General features: G+C 33.6%; 1 protein-coding gene and 1 long non-coding RNA gene across 2 annotated transcripts in view; one reads left to right on the top strand and one right to left on the bottom strand.

The window, feature by feature from the left end:
* LOC149479616 (uncharacterized) overlaps positions 1-14,240 on the top strand; it is a 137,820-nt gene that overhangs the window by 59,041 nt on the left and 64,539 nt on the right. The window lies entirely within an intron of this gene.
* On the bottom strand, positions 5,066-13,807 carry LOC149479619 (uncharacterized). Its single transcript, XM_089708236.1, has 2 exons — positions 13,057-13,807; positions 5,066-6,926 (listed from the first exon to the last, which is right to left on the bottom strand). Exons 1-2 carry the CDS (start codon positions 13,321-13,323, stop codon positions 5,160-5,162), a joined length of 2,034 nt encoding a protein of 677 aa, XP_089564362.1. The 5' UTR covers positions 13,324-13,807; the 3' UTR covers positions 5,066-5,159.

Genomic DNA, 14,240 nt, shown 5'->3' with positions numbered 1-14,240 from the left:
ATTTGTAGGTATTGTAGGTCATTATTTGTGCCCTTATCGAAACGATACATATCATTGAGCGGTGCTCAAAATCGGTTACATATCAAAATGTGATTTGGTAAATATAATATATCAAATGTTATAGCATAGTGTCTACATTTCTTATTCTATAATCTATGGTATTTTTGAAATGCGGGCTAGTAGACAACGAATAAATAAGTGGAGAAGATCTAGGTAAGGTTGGTTAACAATTAACATCAATTGTATCTTGGTAAAGGCTGGGTTTATGTACCAATGGATGCAATTCATAAATCCATTAAAAATCATTGCATAATGAAAAATAATATGTTTTTTTTGTGTTCATACCAATGTCTCAATTATTATTCACACTACGAGTAATACTATACTGAATATACAATATAATTGGTACCCACACAGTAATTATTCTTCTTTTGGGTGAGGTTAATTAATCTGACACGTCATTGAGAAAGTACCACTATAGCGAATCTATGACTTAAACTGACTTAAACTTATACCTTAACCTGTCATTATATCTAGACCTAAGCTATTCTTCAATTAATATAGTAGAATACTTAAGAATATTTTAACTTACGTCAGATGATTATAATTGATAGAAACCTATCTACGATATTCTTATAATATGTGTTTTGATTCTATGTATATGGCTTATGTATTCTTAAATACAATAAATAAATTATCTTGCAGTCGTCTTTTATTTGCCTATCTTTTCCTACAACCCCATTCCATTCAATCCAATTTTCATAATAAGTAACATGTACTTGATTTTACGTAACGTCGCGTACGTAATTTTGTAACCTAGTCTTTGCTTCGATTCCGGAGGAGAACTACTAAGAGAAAACTGTTCTAGGCACTTGTCCGTAATGATAATAATTTTATTAGAAACAGTAATAGGTAATTATATTCAGATAGGGATTACACCACAGATCACTAAATAGTTATCTACTACGGTACTTTTGGCGCGTGGCGAAATTCGGGCGAGATGTCGGATATTTCCTTAGCTCGGGGGTAGATTTATGTAATGGCAATATTATTATTGGCGCTGACAGCGCCGCGTCTACGAGACTTCTTTTATGGCGAGCATTCTAATTCCGTCGCTTAGATCATTAAGTAATGGATAACACTCGCAAGCGTTTCCCCTTTTGCTGAGGTATAAGATTATTCGAATCGAAAAATCTTATGCTTTCATAAAAACTACTTGCGTAATCGATTACAAACACTCTGCGTATTCGTAAAACATCGAAAGGACGTCTGCGAGTGCTCCGCTAAAAATGCCGTTTTGCACTGTCAAGTCTTGCAGAAGCAATTCAAACATGTCGAATATTAAAAAAGATGGAATAACCTTTAATTTGTGTATATTTTTTTATTTTTTAACGTACATTTCTAATTAAATGCAATTTCTAATAATCGTCGATGTATCGTTTAGCGATATGATCAAGACAAATACACATGTTTCGAGAGAGAAAGAGACGAGACTATCATGGAAAGAAAATATACAAATTTAATCTTTATCTACTAAGAGAGAAAGTTGAATTTAAATCGCGATAATGAACCGCATTCCTTACGAGACTATCTTTTAAAGAAATACAAATTTAATCTTTATGATCTAAGTTATAAAGTTGAATTTAGAACGCGATATTGAACCACACTCCCCACGAGACAACTTGGAATGAAATACAAATTTAATCTTTATGAACTTAGGGATAGAGTTGAATTTAAAAACTCGTCGCTTAAAAGGTCGTAAATTTTTACGACTTTCGTGACACAAATTATTTTTGTGAATGTGTGATTGTGTTTCAATAGTGTGAGTTGCCCTCCCCGCACCAAAATCAGCAGAAAGTTTAGTTAGAGCATTTGCCAGCGTACTCCATCCATTACTTAATGATCTAAGTTCCGTCGTCTTGTGTTAGAACGACCACAGAGAATGGCCGTTTTTGACGGATCGTTGAGTCTTGTTTTGATGTGCTATTAATTATTATTATTTTAAAATATAGAATGAATTTACTTTTATAATATGACCAAGAAGCTTATATCGTGGATCTAATACACTAGAAATTTCAGTATGAACATTAACTTTTGTTTTTTTATCCCTTTCACACCTAACTTGGCAAGTTAGGTGTGAGAGGGATAAAAAAACATACAGGCGTCATTCAAGGTCATATTTTCTTGTTACAAGTTAATGTTTATACTGAAATCTCCAGTGTATTAGATATAGGCTGTTTCCCAATTACAGAGCATAATGCGACTCAGTGCCGCACAATGCCGAATTATGCTGATGCTTAATTGGAACGTGAAACGCACCAGCAGGTTGCGCTAAGTTCAGTGTTGAAAAAAAAAATATTCATAGAGTTAGCAATAACCTCATTAATGTGTAAATAAAGTGGTATACAAAGTGGTAGTGGTGGTATTGGTTGAAAAATATTTACGGTTATTTTAAGTAATTTGGATTTTGATTATTTCATTAACATTTTTTTCAATGTTTGTACCTTCATCCATACTTATATTTATTTTTTTTAACACAATTTGAATTAAGTAACTTTGATTATTTCGAAAAAACTACAATGAAACGAAAGCTTTAAATTTTTTTCCAACAATGAATAATTACTAACAATAAATCGATTGCACGCATCAATTCACGCGCATTACTTTTTCTAGTGCTCGATTGTGCGAAGCGTTGCTGTAGTTGGAACATTCAACGAGCATTATGCCACATAATGCGCTCTAGTGCTCTAGTGATTAGCTTCTTGAATATGACTGATAATAAATGCTGTTTCCTTATTAACAGGAATTTCACTACCAATAATAAATACAAAATCATAGCTTCAATGCCCAGGCGTATTAGTTTCCATATCTCCGCAATCTTTATATTTTCTCAAACACGCTCCCGCTAGCCAAGTGCCAAAAGATGCTTGTCGTTAATCCACTATTTATAACAATATGTTGTTGGACTTCGGTCGAGCAAGAAGCTTGGGTCGAGTGTATTGAAGATGTTTCCATATATAAAAAATTAACTGACATTTTTTTATTTATTTAAATTTAATTTATTTAAATTTCAGGACAAATTTCACACACGGCACGATCTGATCCCATACTAAGCTTTCGCTTGTGTTATGGAAAACAGATGGCTGATATAGTCCGGGATACATCGCCCATTTTTGCAAGTGATTACTATCAAGCTAATTTTTCGTGAGTAGCTTTATTTTGATGAGATGCCCAATAATTTCATGTACGAAACTCTCGATTGTGGTAGCTTACAGAGGTAACAAGGATAAAAATTTTTGATTTGACGGTTCTCAAATATTTATTACGCAATTTGTAGGACAATATGTCTGTTGAATTATATAAGTATTAAATAAGTGAAAATAAAAAAATCAGCTGGTTAGTAATCATTTATGATGACTTCGTTATCGATACACATTGGAAAGGGGGACTCTTTGATCAAACCATAGATTTTGTAGGACAAATATTTTTTCGAATAATTTAGATAATTATCTTGAGATTGAACAAAAAAAAACATTCAGTTAGTAATTAATATTTGAGAACCATCAATTCAAAATATTTTATCCTTGTTTCCTCTGGTAGCTACCACAATCGAGAGTTTTGTACATGAAATTATTGGGCATCTCATCAAAATAAAGCTACTCACGAAAAATTAGCTTGATAGTAATCACTTGCAAAAATGGGCGATGTATCCCGGACTAATAAACATATATTATATATAATCTATACATATAATAAATCTGTAGAAGGGTCAATTCTGTACATTGAAAATATTGAAAAAATAAATAGCAGGGGGTGTTACTGGATCGATACCAAACCCAAATATGTGATTAAAAAAATTTTTGTCTGTCTGTCTGTCTGTCTGTATGTGAAGACATCACGTGAAAACTAACGGTTCGATTTCGATGAAACTTGGTATAATTATACCTTATTATCCTGGGCGAAAAATAGGATACTTTTTACCCTGGAAAAATTCGTAGAAAAAAATAATCTTAATTTTTCAGTTTTATCCATAGACGTTGTTCTGTAGAACCGCGAACACACGTTGGGTATTGTTATAGGCCTAGCCGTATTTGGGCCCAATAGATATTTATAAGATGTTATTGTCAGAGTTACTCAAAATGGAGAAATAAAACATCCACGCGAAGACCGACATCCGCGCGGACGGAGTCGCGGGCGGAAGCTAGTTTTAAATAAATAAATACTTATATACAGGATGTCCCACTGTTGGTATGCTAAGCTCAAAGGAGGTTATAGTTTTGCATACGCTGAATACGTAAAAAATACTTATAAAATTCCAGACGCATTTTTTTTCAAAAAGATGAATTCTTAAAACTCTATGTTGTACACCCATAACAAGAAACCCGCCCAACTTTGCCACTAGCACGTGAGCTATCATTTAAGATTATGTTTTCATAGACAAAATGCTCACAATAGAGAAGCGGTATATGCCGGCTGCGCGAAGCTAGAGAAGAATACATGGATTTTCAGGAAAAATTTAGCAAAAAATTTTTGACGTAATTTTGCTGTTTAAGTATTTTTTACGTGATCAGTGTATGCAAAACTACGAGTTCCTTCGCGCTTAGTATACCAATAGTGGGACACCCTGTAGATAACACCCACACACAGAGCAAACATCTATGTTCATCACACAAATATTTGCCCCGGGTGGGAATCGAACCCACGACCTCTGGCTTGGAAGGCAGGCCACTACCAACCAAGCCAACCGGTCAGTCGACTTTGTGCAGACTGTTGCAGACTTTGTGACTTTGCCATTTTTTAATTATTTTTATCTCATATATCTATACTGGGTCGGCAATACCTTCCTGTTCTCGAATCCCGTATTATCACTTAAATTATATAATATTAGGTATACGTAGATTTATAGCAAACCGTTGTTGCAAGACTTGGCCCTTTTCTACAATATATATTTCGATGGGATCACATCGTGGATTACATAATGTAATTTACATTTATATGTATCTTCTTGACTTATGAAATAAATTTAATATTTTTTGACGTTTATTCATAAATAAAAAGCGTCGAGACAATTGTATAAACAATTTAATGAATAAATCATACAGACTAAAGAAATGCATAAAATTAAAACAAAAAATATAACATACATGTTTAATGTACTTTTATGTATTGTTAGATTTTCGTTTTTTAGGATTTTTCTGTGCCCTTAGTTGGTCTTCTTCATCCATTTTGTTATAATGACTTTGTATGTGTGTGAGTAATTTCTTTTCTCTTGTAAATTTCTCTCCGCACATATTACATGTATATTGATCTTTCGCTTTGTCATTCGGTTTGGCTGTCGTCGATGTCGATATTTGCGATTCCTGTATTATATTATTAGTGGGTAATACATATGAAGGTTGTAAAGACGGATCGACATTAACAAATGTGAAAAACCCCGAATTCTTTGCTTGATTATCTGACTCCACTACTTGGGTGTGGGGTTTGGTTTGCTTAATCTCCCCGGGAGTTGATTTCCTTGTCTTCTTCTTAGGAATTTCTTCCGCAGGTGGTTTTGTAGATATTAATAGTTTGCTGGGGTTCCCAGTTTGAACTACTGTGTAGGACTGCTTTTTCATAGCTGGCGTTGTGAAAGATCCCGGCAATGTAGGGTATGGAGAGTCATGAGAAACTTTTTTAATTAATCGAACAGGGTATGGTTGATCACTGGGAAGTGTTGGAGGTACAGCTGGACTAGGTTTGAGAACGTTTATTTTCGCTGCAGTGTTATCAGACTGTTGTTCATTTGATGGACCTGCTGATTCTGTTTTATCTTCAACTAACATAAATGAATTATTTGGACCGGGAACTAACTTATATCTATTATTCAATAAGTTTCCCATTGGAAGTGGAAGAGAAGGGGATTGAATACTCAACGGAGCGGTAGGCTGCTGGTGAGACATTGAAAATGCATTCACAATAGTTTTGGCAGTTTCTTCTGTAGACATAGCTGACATTTGTGGTACGGGTGATTTGTTCTCATTGCGCCTAACTTTACTAGCTGGACCAATTCTGGGTTTAGGTTTTTTAAGAACTAAAGGTTTATCATCCTCATCGTCATCATCATCAATACTAATTGGTGAATCACTCGGCTTATTCATTAATTCACTTTTGGGTTTTGTATTTATATATTTTATTAATGGTATTTTTGGTGGCTCCGGCGCTATCGTTTTAACTTCTTCCGCAATCTTTTTTCCACCATTTTTAGAACAACCATGTGTCATAACAACTTCTTTTTTAAGGAAATTTCGATTACATAACTTACACTGAAATAAAATACCAACGCCATTCACTTTTATTGTACTGACGTGATCCATAATATTAAAAGGTTTTGGCGTCTCTTTTATCTCCTCAGTGGGGAAATAGTCAAAACTCAAAGCACTTATTGTATTTGGTTTATCGGCAGATTTTTCATCTTTTGGTTTTACTACTTTTTCAGTTTCATCATCTAAGGTTTTAGACAATTTGGATGCTTCTTTTTCCCTTTCATTATCCTTTTGACCATGTCTAGTGTTTGGTCTTTTTATATCAGGTTCTTTGCTTTTATTTTCCTTTTCTTTGGACTTAACATCTTTTTCTTTCTTCAGATCTTTTTTCAGTTCTTCCTTATCATTCTCTATTAGGGGCATAATTGGGATGTCTTTAATACCTTCCATAGCTTTTCTTATGAGAGCATTACAAATATCATCATTAGACATATTAGATTCATTTAGCTTCTCCTCCCAAAGAGTTCTCTGCTTTACTTTCTGCGTAATTGGCTCACTTTTTCCTAACGCCTTTCTCAAATTCTCCTGTGTTTTAATACATTTTTGTATAAACTCATATAGTTCCTCTACTTTTGCTGAACATCGAAAACATATTTTATGAGGTAGATCATCATTTTCAGCAACCTGAAAATGAACAATCTTTTTAATTATCTGTAATATGAATATTATGAGTGATAGGATATATAGGCCTATTTGTTTTTTGTTTTACTAAAACTCAAAAAATATCCTACTTGACTGACTGACTAACATCAGAAAAAAGCCATTTTACTCAGTGAAGCTGTTACATATTTAAGGTTAGTTAATATTTATTTTTTAAGTAATACCGAGTGAACCTGGGCGATGCGAGCACAATCAAGCTAATGTTATATTATATCCTTTATAACAATATAGAATAATAGATCATTTTAGAATCATAGCATCAAAGATGATATTTGTTTTTAGTCTTGACTCTTGGTACACGCTATTACAACTATGCTACCTTAAATGAGATGTAAGTTCCATACAAATCCAAATTCAAAAGTACCTATTGATATTGATATTTTATTAGTTGTATGATTTTATATGGCATTTTGTTACATTGATATTTCCATTAAAAATAAGATAAATGTAGTGCTGCACAATATTTTATTTGCGACAATTCTCCCAGTAAAGTAGATGTCCAAAAAACGACCCAGAATCGACAAGAAGTATGTACCAATGGATTAATAATTATACCCGGCGCGGCCTAAGATGATCCCTATGACAGTTCGTCTTAGTGATTGCTCGTATGATGGATCGTGTCGATACTTTACTATTTTATAGGCTAAGGCGTGGTTTGCATTCAGCCACGTCGGTAAACATGTTTTTACAAATATTATAAAATGAATTTTTAACGTCTATTATGTAAACGAAACAGTAAGTAAAACGAAAGTTTTCCAAAACATAAAAATGCACCTTATCATTTTCTCGTAATCTTCAACCCGTTTAACACAGTGTATATTATTTTTAGTGTCCGACCGAAACTGGTTTCCAGGCCGAAACCGAAACCGAAACCGAATGTTCGGCCGTGGCTTCAGTTTCGGCCGAAACCGAAACCGAAACCGAAACTCACGTGGTCAAGTATGAAATTTCTAAAAATACTGAACTTTGGGGGATTTTACCTATTATTTTGCCTTAATTAGGGCATAAAATGAAAACACAGTATATTAAATTTGTTGTAATCATTTATTTAATATAAGATAAAAAAATAATATTTTTAAAATATTAATAACTAACGGTCCGCCCCGGCTTCGCCCGTGGTACATATTTCGCAATAAAAGGTAGCCTATGTTCTTTCTCAGGGTCTAAAGATTATCTGTGCCAAATTTAATCAAAATCGATCCAGTAGTTTATGAGCCTATTCATTACAATCAAACAAACAAACAAACAAAGTTTTCCTCTTTATAATATTAGTGTAGATAACAATTTTATAATAATTATAACGCATGTCATTAAAGAAATGAATCTTAAATGGCGGCGCTTATCATTCCCTCTTGCTTACACACGGCCGTACGGCATGCAAAAAAAATTGGGAAAAGTAAAATCACTAAAATGTATTTGATTTTCCCTATAATAGTTTTTATCATAAATTAACAATGACAATTATGTATTTGCGACAGTACTTAAATAATGTTTTTTTTGGAATTTGACAAAATATTTTCTTTGGGAAAAGTTGCTCAGTTTTATGGGCTCATTACAAGTATTATGGGGATTTTGTTGCATTCTGTATACGTAAATATGATAATTCATATAAATACACAAATACCATAACAAAAAAGTTTGTCAATAAACAATTTGAAATAATTAATAAAATACCCTACCATATGTCAGTGTCAGCTTTGGCCGCCATTGAAGATTCGTTTCTTTAATGAAACGCGTTATAATTTTTGTTATTTTTTCAAATTAAGTTCTCAGTAAAATCAGTCATCTAAATCAAATCAGTAATTGTAACTGTTACTTTAAATACTAAGTATTGGTATTTTGAGATCTTTTTCTTTATTAATAGAGTCTTTAATACTTTGGATTGGTATTTGTACTTAGAAGAATAATCTCTTTTAGGTACCTCTTATATAAAAATAATAATTATTAATTACTATTACACCCAGTTCCAATCTCAACATAGATAATCAAAAATTGTTTCCACCAGCGTGGGTCAACCAACGCTTTGACAGCGTCCGTCAAAGCGTTGCCGAGGAAAACGAAGTTAGGCGAGCGTGAACGTGTGTGAACTACGTTCACTGAACTTGCGAAATAAGTTTCGGTTTCGGCAAAAGTTTCGGCCGATTTTGGCCGAAACCGAAACTGCGGCCGAAACTTGATTTTTGGCCGAAACTCGGCCGAAACCGAAACCGAAACCGAAAGTTCGGTCGGACACTAATTATTTTATCATGAAAATGGAATCCCCCATTTAATTTTTCTAAAAAACTTATATTATCATAGGTAAGTAAATTAACGCGAACGGTAATTAATTAATTAATTATGCTGCGATCTTCTGTTCCATTCAATAGAGAATAAACTATAGCTTAAGCATGGAAAAAATGTGAACTCGTTTCCATTATCGAAATTTGTTTATCGATACTTTCCGCACTAGTCGATAAATGCCAACGATGTAAGTTTTGAAGGACGTAAACGTAAAGTCAGATTGATATAATTTCTCGTAAATGTTAAGAATTGTTATAATTCCAACGGAATATCATTGTAATGGCATAAAGCTACGTAAAAATTAATAAATGCCATTTTTAGACGCCTCCAATACGTTTCTAATTTAATGGTGACGCCATTACAAGTTTGTCTCTTGAGAATAACTGTCAGTGTCATAGGGATCATCTTAGGCCGCGCCGGGTATAAATATAACATAATGTAGCTTAAGCGGTTACCCTGAAATCGTTATAGTATATGAGCTAGGAGCAAAATAAAATAAGTAGGAAATTAGTTTAAAAATTAAAAAATAAGTTTACGTCATGTTTTAGCTTAATATGATGTTGTAATAATGTATAAAATATTATATTGTATTATATATTAACACTTGTGCTATACATGATAATTTTTATCATAAACTCATTTTGAAAGCAACAGCAACATAATAACATGTTCAATCGCGACATAGCAATGACTCCGTTTTTTGTAGATTTTTCTTTTGGCTCAAGTTACTACAATTGCAATAGTACAGTATGTATTATTGGTACCTAATTCTGTGGCTAAGGATTGGAAATAAAAAGCAATTATAGGTATAGTATAGGAGTTAAGAGCTAATAAAACTGAATAAAAAATCGTTTGAAAATATTTAATTATGTTGTGGATGAGATTATCGTGTCTCTCTCCATAATACACGGGTACCACCAGAAGGAAGATACCCGGTCCTTTGGAAGGCTTACGTGGGGACACAGGTCCAACACGCAGAGGCCCTTTAGAGAATTTAATGTGTTGTGGGACACCAGCCGCAGCCTGCCCATGACTGCACTATAGAGATACAGCCCTGGGCAGTCCGCGGCCAATGTAGGACTATTGCAGAAAAATGGAATGAATAAAACTGGGTTATGGAAGGGGGTGTTACTTGTTAGATGGACTGGTATATTGGTTCTATGGGGACTATGGACGTCTGCCTTTTCAATATTAAAAATTGAAAATTATGGCAGACGGTGACTCGCCAGTTCGGTCGATGGACTCCCAAAAAGGTTACCGATAGTGGCAACAAGGGGGCAACATCAGCTGAACGGCTAGGGGTGTAGAGAGGTGCGGCACCGGTTTCACCATCGCGGGCCCGCGGGCCCGGAGCGGGTTTCCCCGCTATTACGCCATTAGACACTTCCACCCCCGAGCATATAGCTCGCATATAGATTATCGTTATTATTGTTATTTTAATTTTTAACTAGCGGTCCGCCCCGCCTTCGCCCGTGGCACATATTTATGTTTTCTCTACATAAGAACCATCCTCTTACTTCGAGGAATATAATAAAAAAAGAATTATCGAAAATGTACACCCGTTCATGCGTAATGCCCAAGGAAAATGAGTTTCATTTTAATATATTATACTAGCGACCCGCCCCGGCTTCGCACGGGTGCAATGCTGATACTAAATACACTACAGAAAAACTGTGAACGTTGTATACCGGTACCGCCGCAAATGCTACGTCCCGCAATTTTTAAATCTGTAATATCTTCGAAAATATTCACTTAAATCACACGGTGTAAGGGGCTATATATATTAAATGAACAATGTATTCAAGGTATTTAATTGGTTAAGGATTAATGCTGTATTGGTGAAAATCGCTTCGAAAATTAGCTATTATTTGTCGTAAAAAGTAAATGACAAAAAAATGTTATTGTGGGTTATCCATAAGAGATAGACATATACCATCGCGGACTTTTCTGTAAACCTTTTCAATGTGTATAATACTTAGTACATTATTTTGATAAAACTCGTAGGGTTCAGCCTGCGTTTGCAATATAAGCGGAAAAAATGTATTTTTTTACGACATCACATTAGAAACCTCAAAAATAACAGTACTTCTCCACTATTTAATGGATGTTATTATACATATAAACCTTCCTCTTGAATCACTCTATCTATTAAAAAAAAACCGCATTAAAATCCGTTGCGTAGTTTCAAAGATTTAAGCGTACAAAGGGACATAGGGATATAGGGACATAGGGACAGGGAAAGCGACTTTGTTTTATACTATGTAGTGATAGATTAATTAATTGCTTTTGCTTGTACATTCATGTGTAAAACAATTCATTATAGATTTGAATGTTGTTGTTATTATTATAATATGTATCATTGAAACTTATTAAAATAAAACCAAATTTTAAAAATAAATGAATATTTAAAAATGAACTCACGAAAGCGAAAAACTAACGAAAAATGTTAAAATGCTAATCCACAACATAACCTGTTTTTATTATTTTCAAACAATTTTTTACTTTGTTTTTTTGGCTCTTAGCTCCTATACTATACAGATTTTTTTATTATATTTTCAATCCTTAGCCATAGAATTACAAATAAGATTGTTTTTGTTACATTGCTTGTAAAATAAAAAAATTATCATGTGTAAACAAGTGATACAATATTATAACAACGTCATATTAAGACACTACATAACTTAAACTTATTTATATTAGTTATGTTTTTTAACAAAATTCTTAGTTATTTTATTTTGCTCCTAGCTCCTATACAATAACGATTTCAGAGTGGTTTCTTATTATTTTTCATGGCACTTAGGGATGGGTCATCGACATATTATTCATCAACGAGACTAGACCGTTAAATGTCGATGTGTAAACTGAAACCAATTGACAACGATTGACACGGTCGACCGACTAGAGTTGAAATTTGTAAGACCGTCGCGTCGCAAGTTGATACAAACGTATCGAATCTCTTGTTTAGCCGTCTACAGTGGACTACAATTATATGGCCATGTTAAAGAGTTAACCGTCGCGTTGCAAGTTGTAGGAGCGTTTCGATTCTTTTGTTTAGCTGTTAAATTCAACTAGTGCATTGGTGAGCGATGGACTAGTCAAATCGTTGAGTGTACATAGACGGTTAATTTAACTAGTCCGTTGATTCAACGTCCATCCCTAATGGCACTATTGATGGCATAGTATGTCATACAAAATCATATTATAACCAAAATATGCTCCCACTACTCGTACTTTTGAAATCTCGCCTGCACTCAGTTGGACAGATTACAAGACACAATTTATTTTTTTGTGTTCTATGAATAAACATGTTATCTATCTAAGTGATAGCCTAGTGCTGAATTTATTATTATGCCCGATTATTATTTAATATAATTCTTGAATACTCATAGTTAGAATAGGATATAAACATTTGTATTTAATGCTAGCTGTGCCACGCGGTTTCACCCGCATTGCTCCACTCCTGTTGGTCTCAGCGTGATGATATATTATAGTCTATAGCCTTTCTCGATAAATGGGCTATCTAACACTGAAAGATTTTTTTTAAATCGGACCAGTAGTTCCTGAGATTAGTGCGTTCAAACAAACAAACTCTTCAGCTTTATAATATTAATATAGATATAAAAAAATGATACAAGGAAATTCAATACATGCTATCAATGTTAGTTTGACAAAAAGGTAAATAAAGTAAAAAGAAAGTGATATAAGTTTATAAACCTATATGATACTAGGTATTGCGAAAATACAAGGTAATCTTATGGGACATTTTCAATGAAATAAGTTTATCTTCAATAATGATAAATTATAATATCCTTACCACAAAAGGCATAATGTCATCAATTTTCTTGGCAGTCATACTTTCAGCACCAAATATGTTATGAAACGGACCGTCTTTCGTTTCACATAATCTACACATTTTCATCATAACAAGGCTAGCAGAACCCAGAGGCATAGCTTCAGTATTTATTGTATTCGTATCTTCAACATGTTTAGTGGGTTCTACATTTGATTTAGTCCCCGTGGCAGTTGCTCCTGCTACTTTTACTTCCTTGACATTCTTCTTTACTGATCTTCGTTTAGCCATCGTAAAGAAAATATCAAACACGTTCGTTCTCAGAAATAATTACACATCTTTACGGCCATGTTGGTTTTTATAGCACAGTAGTTTCTTAGGCAACTTTATTATAAACTTTTTAGTTGTTTTATTTTCTATACATTACACTTATTAATAGTTAACATTTACTAATGATCTACGCCAGTGACCCACTTATTAAACATACCCGAAAAATGTTCTGAGTTCTCACTTCTCTGGTGTTTTTAAACGGTACGTAGGTACTCACTTGAGCTTTACATAAACGTCTATGCTACTTCCAAGTGTCTAAACTCTAAACTCTAATGTCTATGCCCAATCCCCGGCCCATCCGCCATCGAATTTGTTTAAAAAGAAAAATGTTTGACCCTTGGATTAAAAAATTTTAGTCCTAGAAAATAATAACGATTCTTCTTTTTGACCTTGAGCTACTAAATGAGGTTGGCAGGTTGCCTGTTTGCCACCATGTTGCCACTAATAATTATTGACAACCGCGTTTTTCATTCTAAAGAAGAATCAGTGATAAGATTGCGATGACAGTTACTTTCACGTTACTTTTGTTGCTTTGGGAAAAAATAATTAAGACCTTATTCAATATTTTTTTGATTTGAATGAAATAATTGAGAATGAATAGAAATTAAATGTAATTTATATTATCCAAACACGTACTATCATGAAATCTTCTTTGAAATTTAAACAACACACACTGAATTGCCATACTAAATAAATATTTAACCTTTGTTGTTAACAGCTGTTAACACTGTGTGTTAACAGCTGTTAACAAGCTAAGGTTAACAGCTTATTTAGGAAAGCCATAGACAAAAAGCAGACAAGCTGCGTATTTGCGTATTTTATATTTTATGTCTATGGATTCCATAAAATATATTATTATTTCGGAAAGTTAAAATATA

This window comes from Colias philodice, chromosome 20 (assembly GCF_061535455.1).
Source record: "Colias philodice isolate Cphi_HAF_F1 chromosome 20, ilColPhil1 Martin Lab GWU primary, whole genome shotgun sequence".
Classification (NCBI taxonomy): domain Eukaryota; kingdom Metazoa; phylum Arthropoda; class Insecta; order Lepidoptera; family Pieridae; genus Colias; species Colias philodice.
This window is presented reverse-complemented; position numbering and strand designations above follow the sequence as displayed.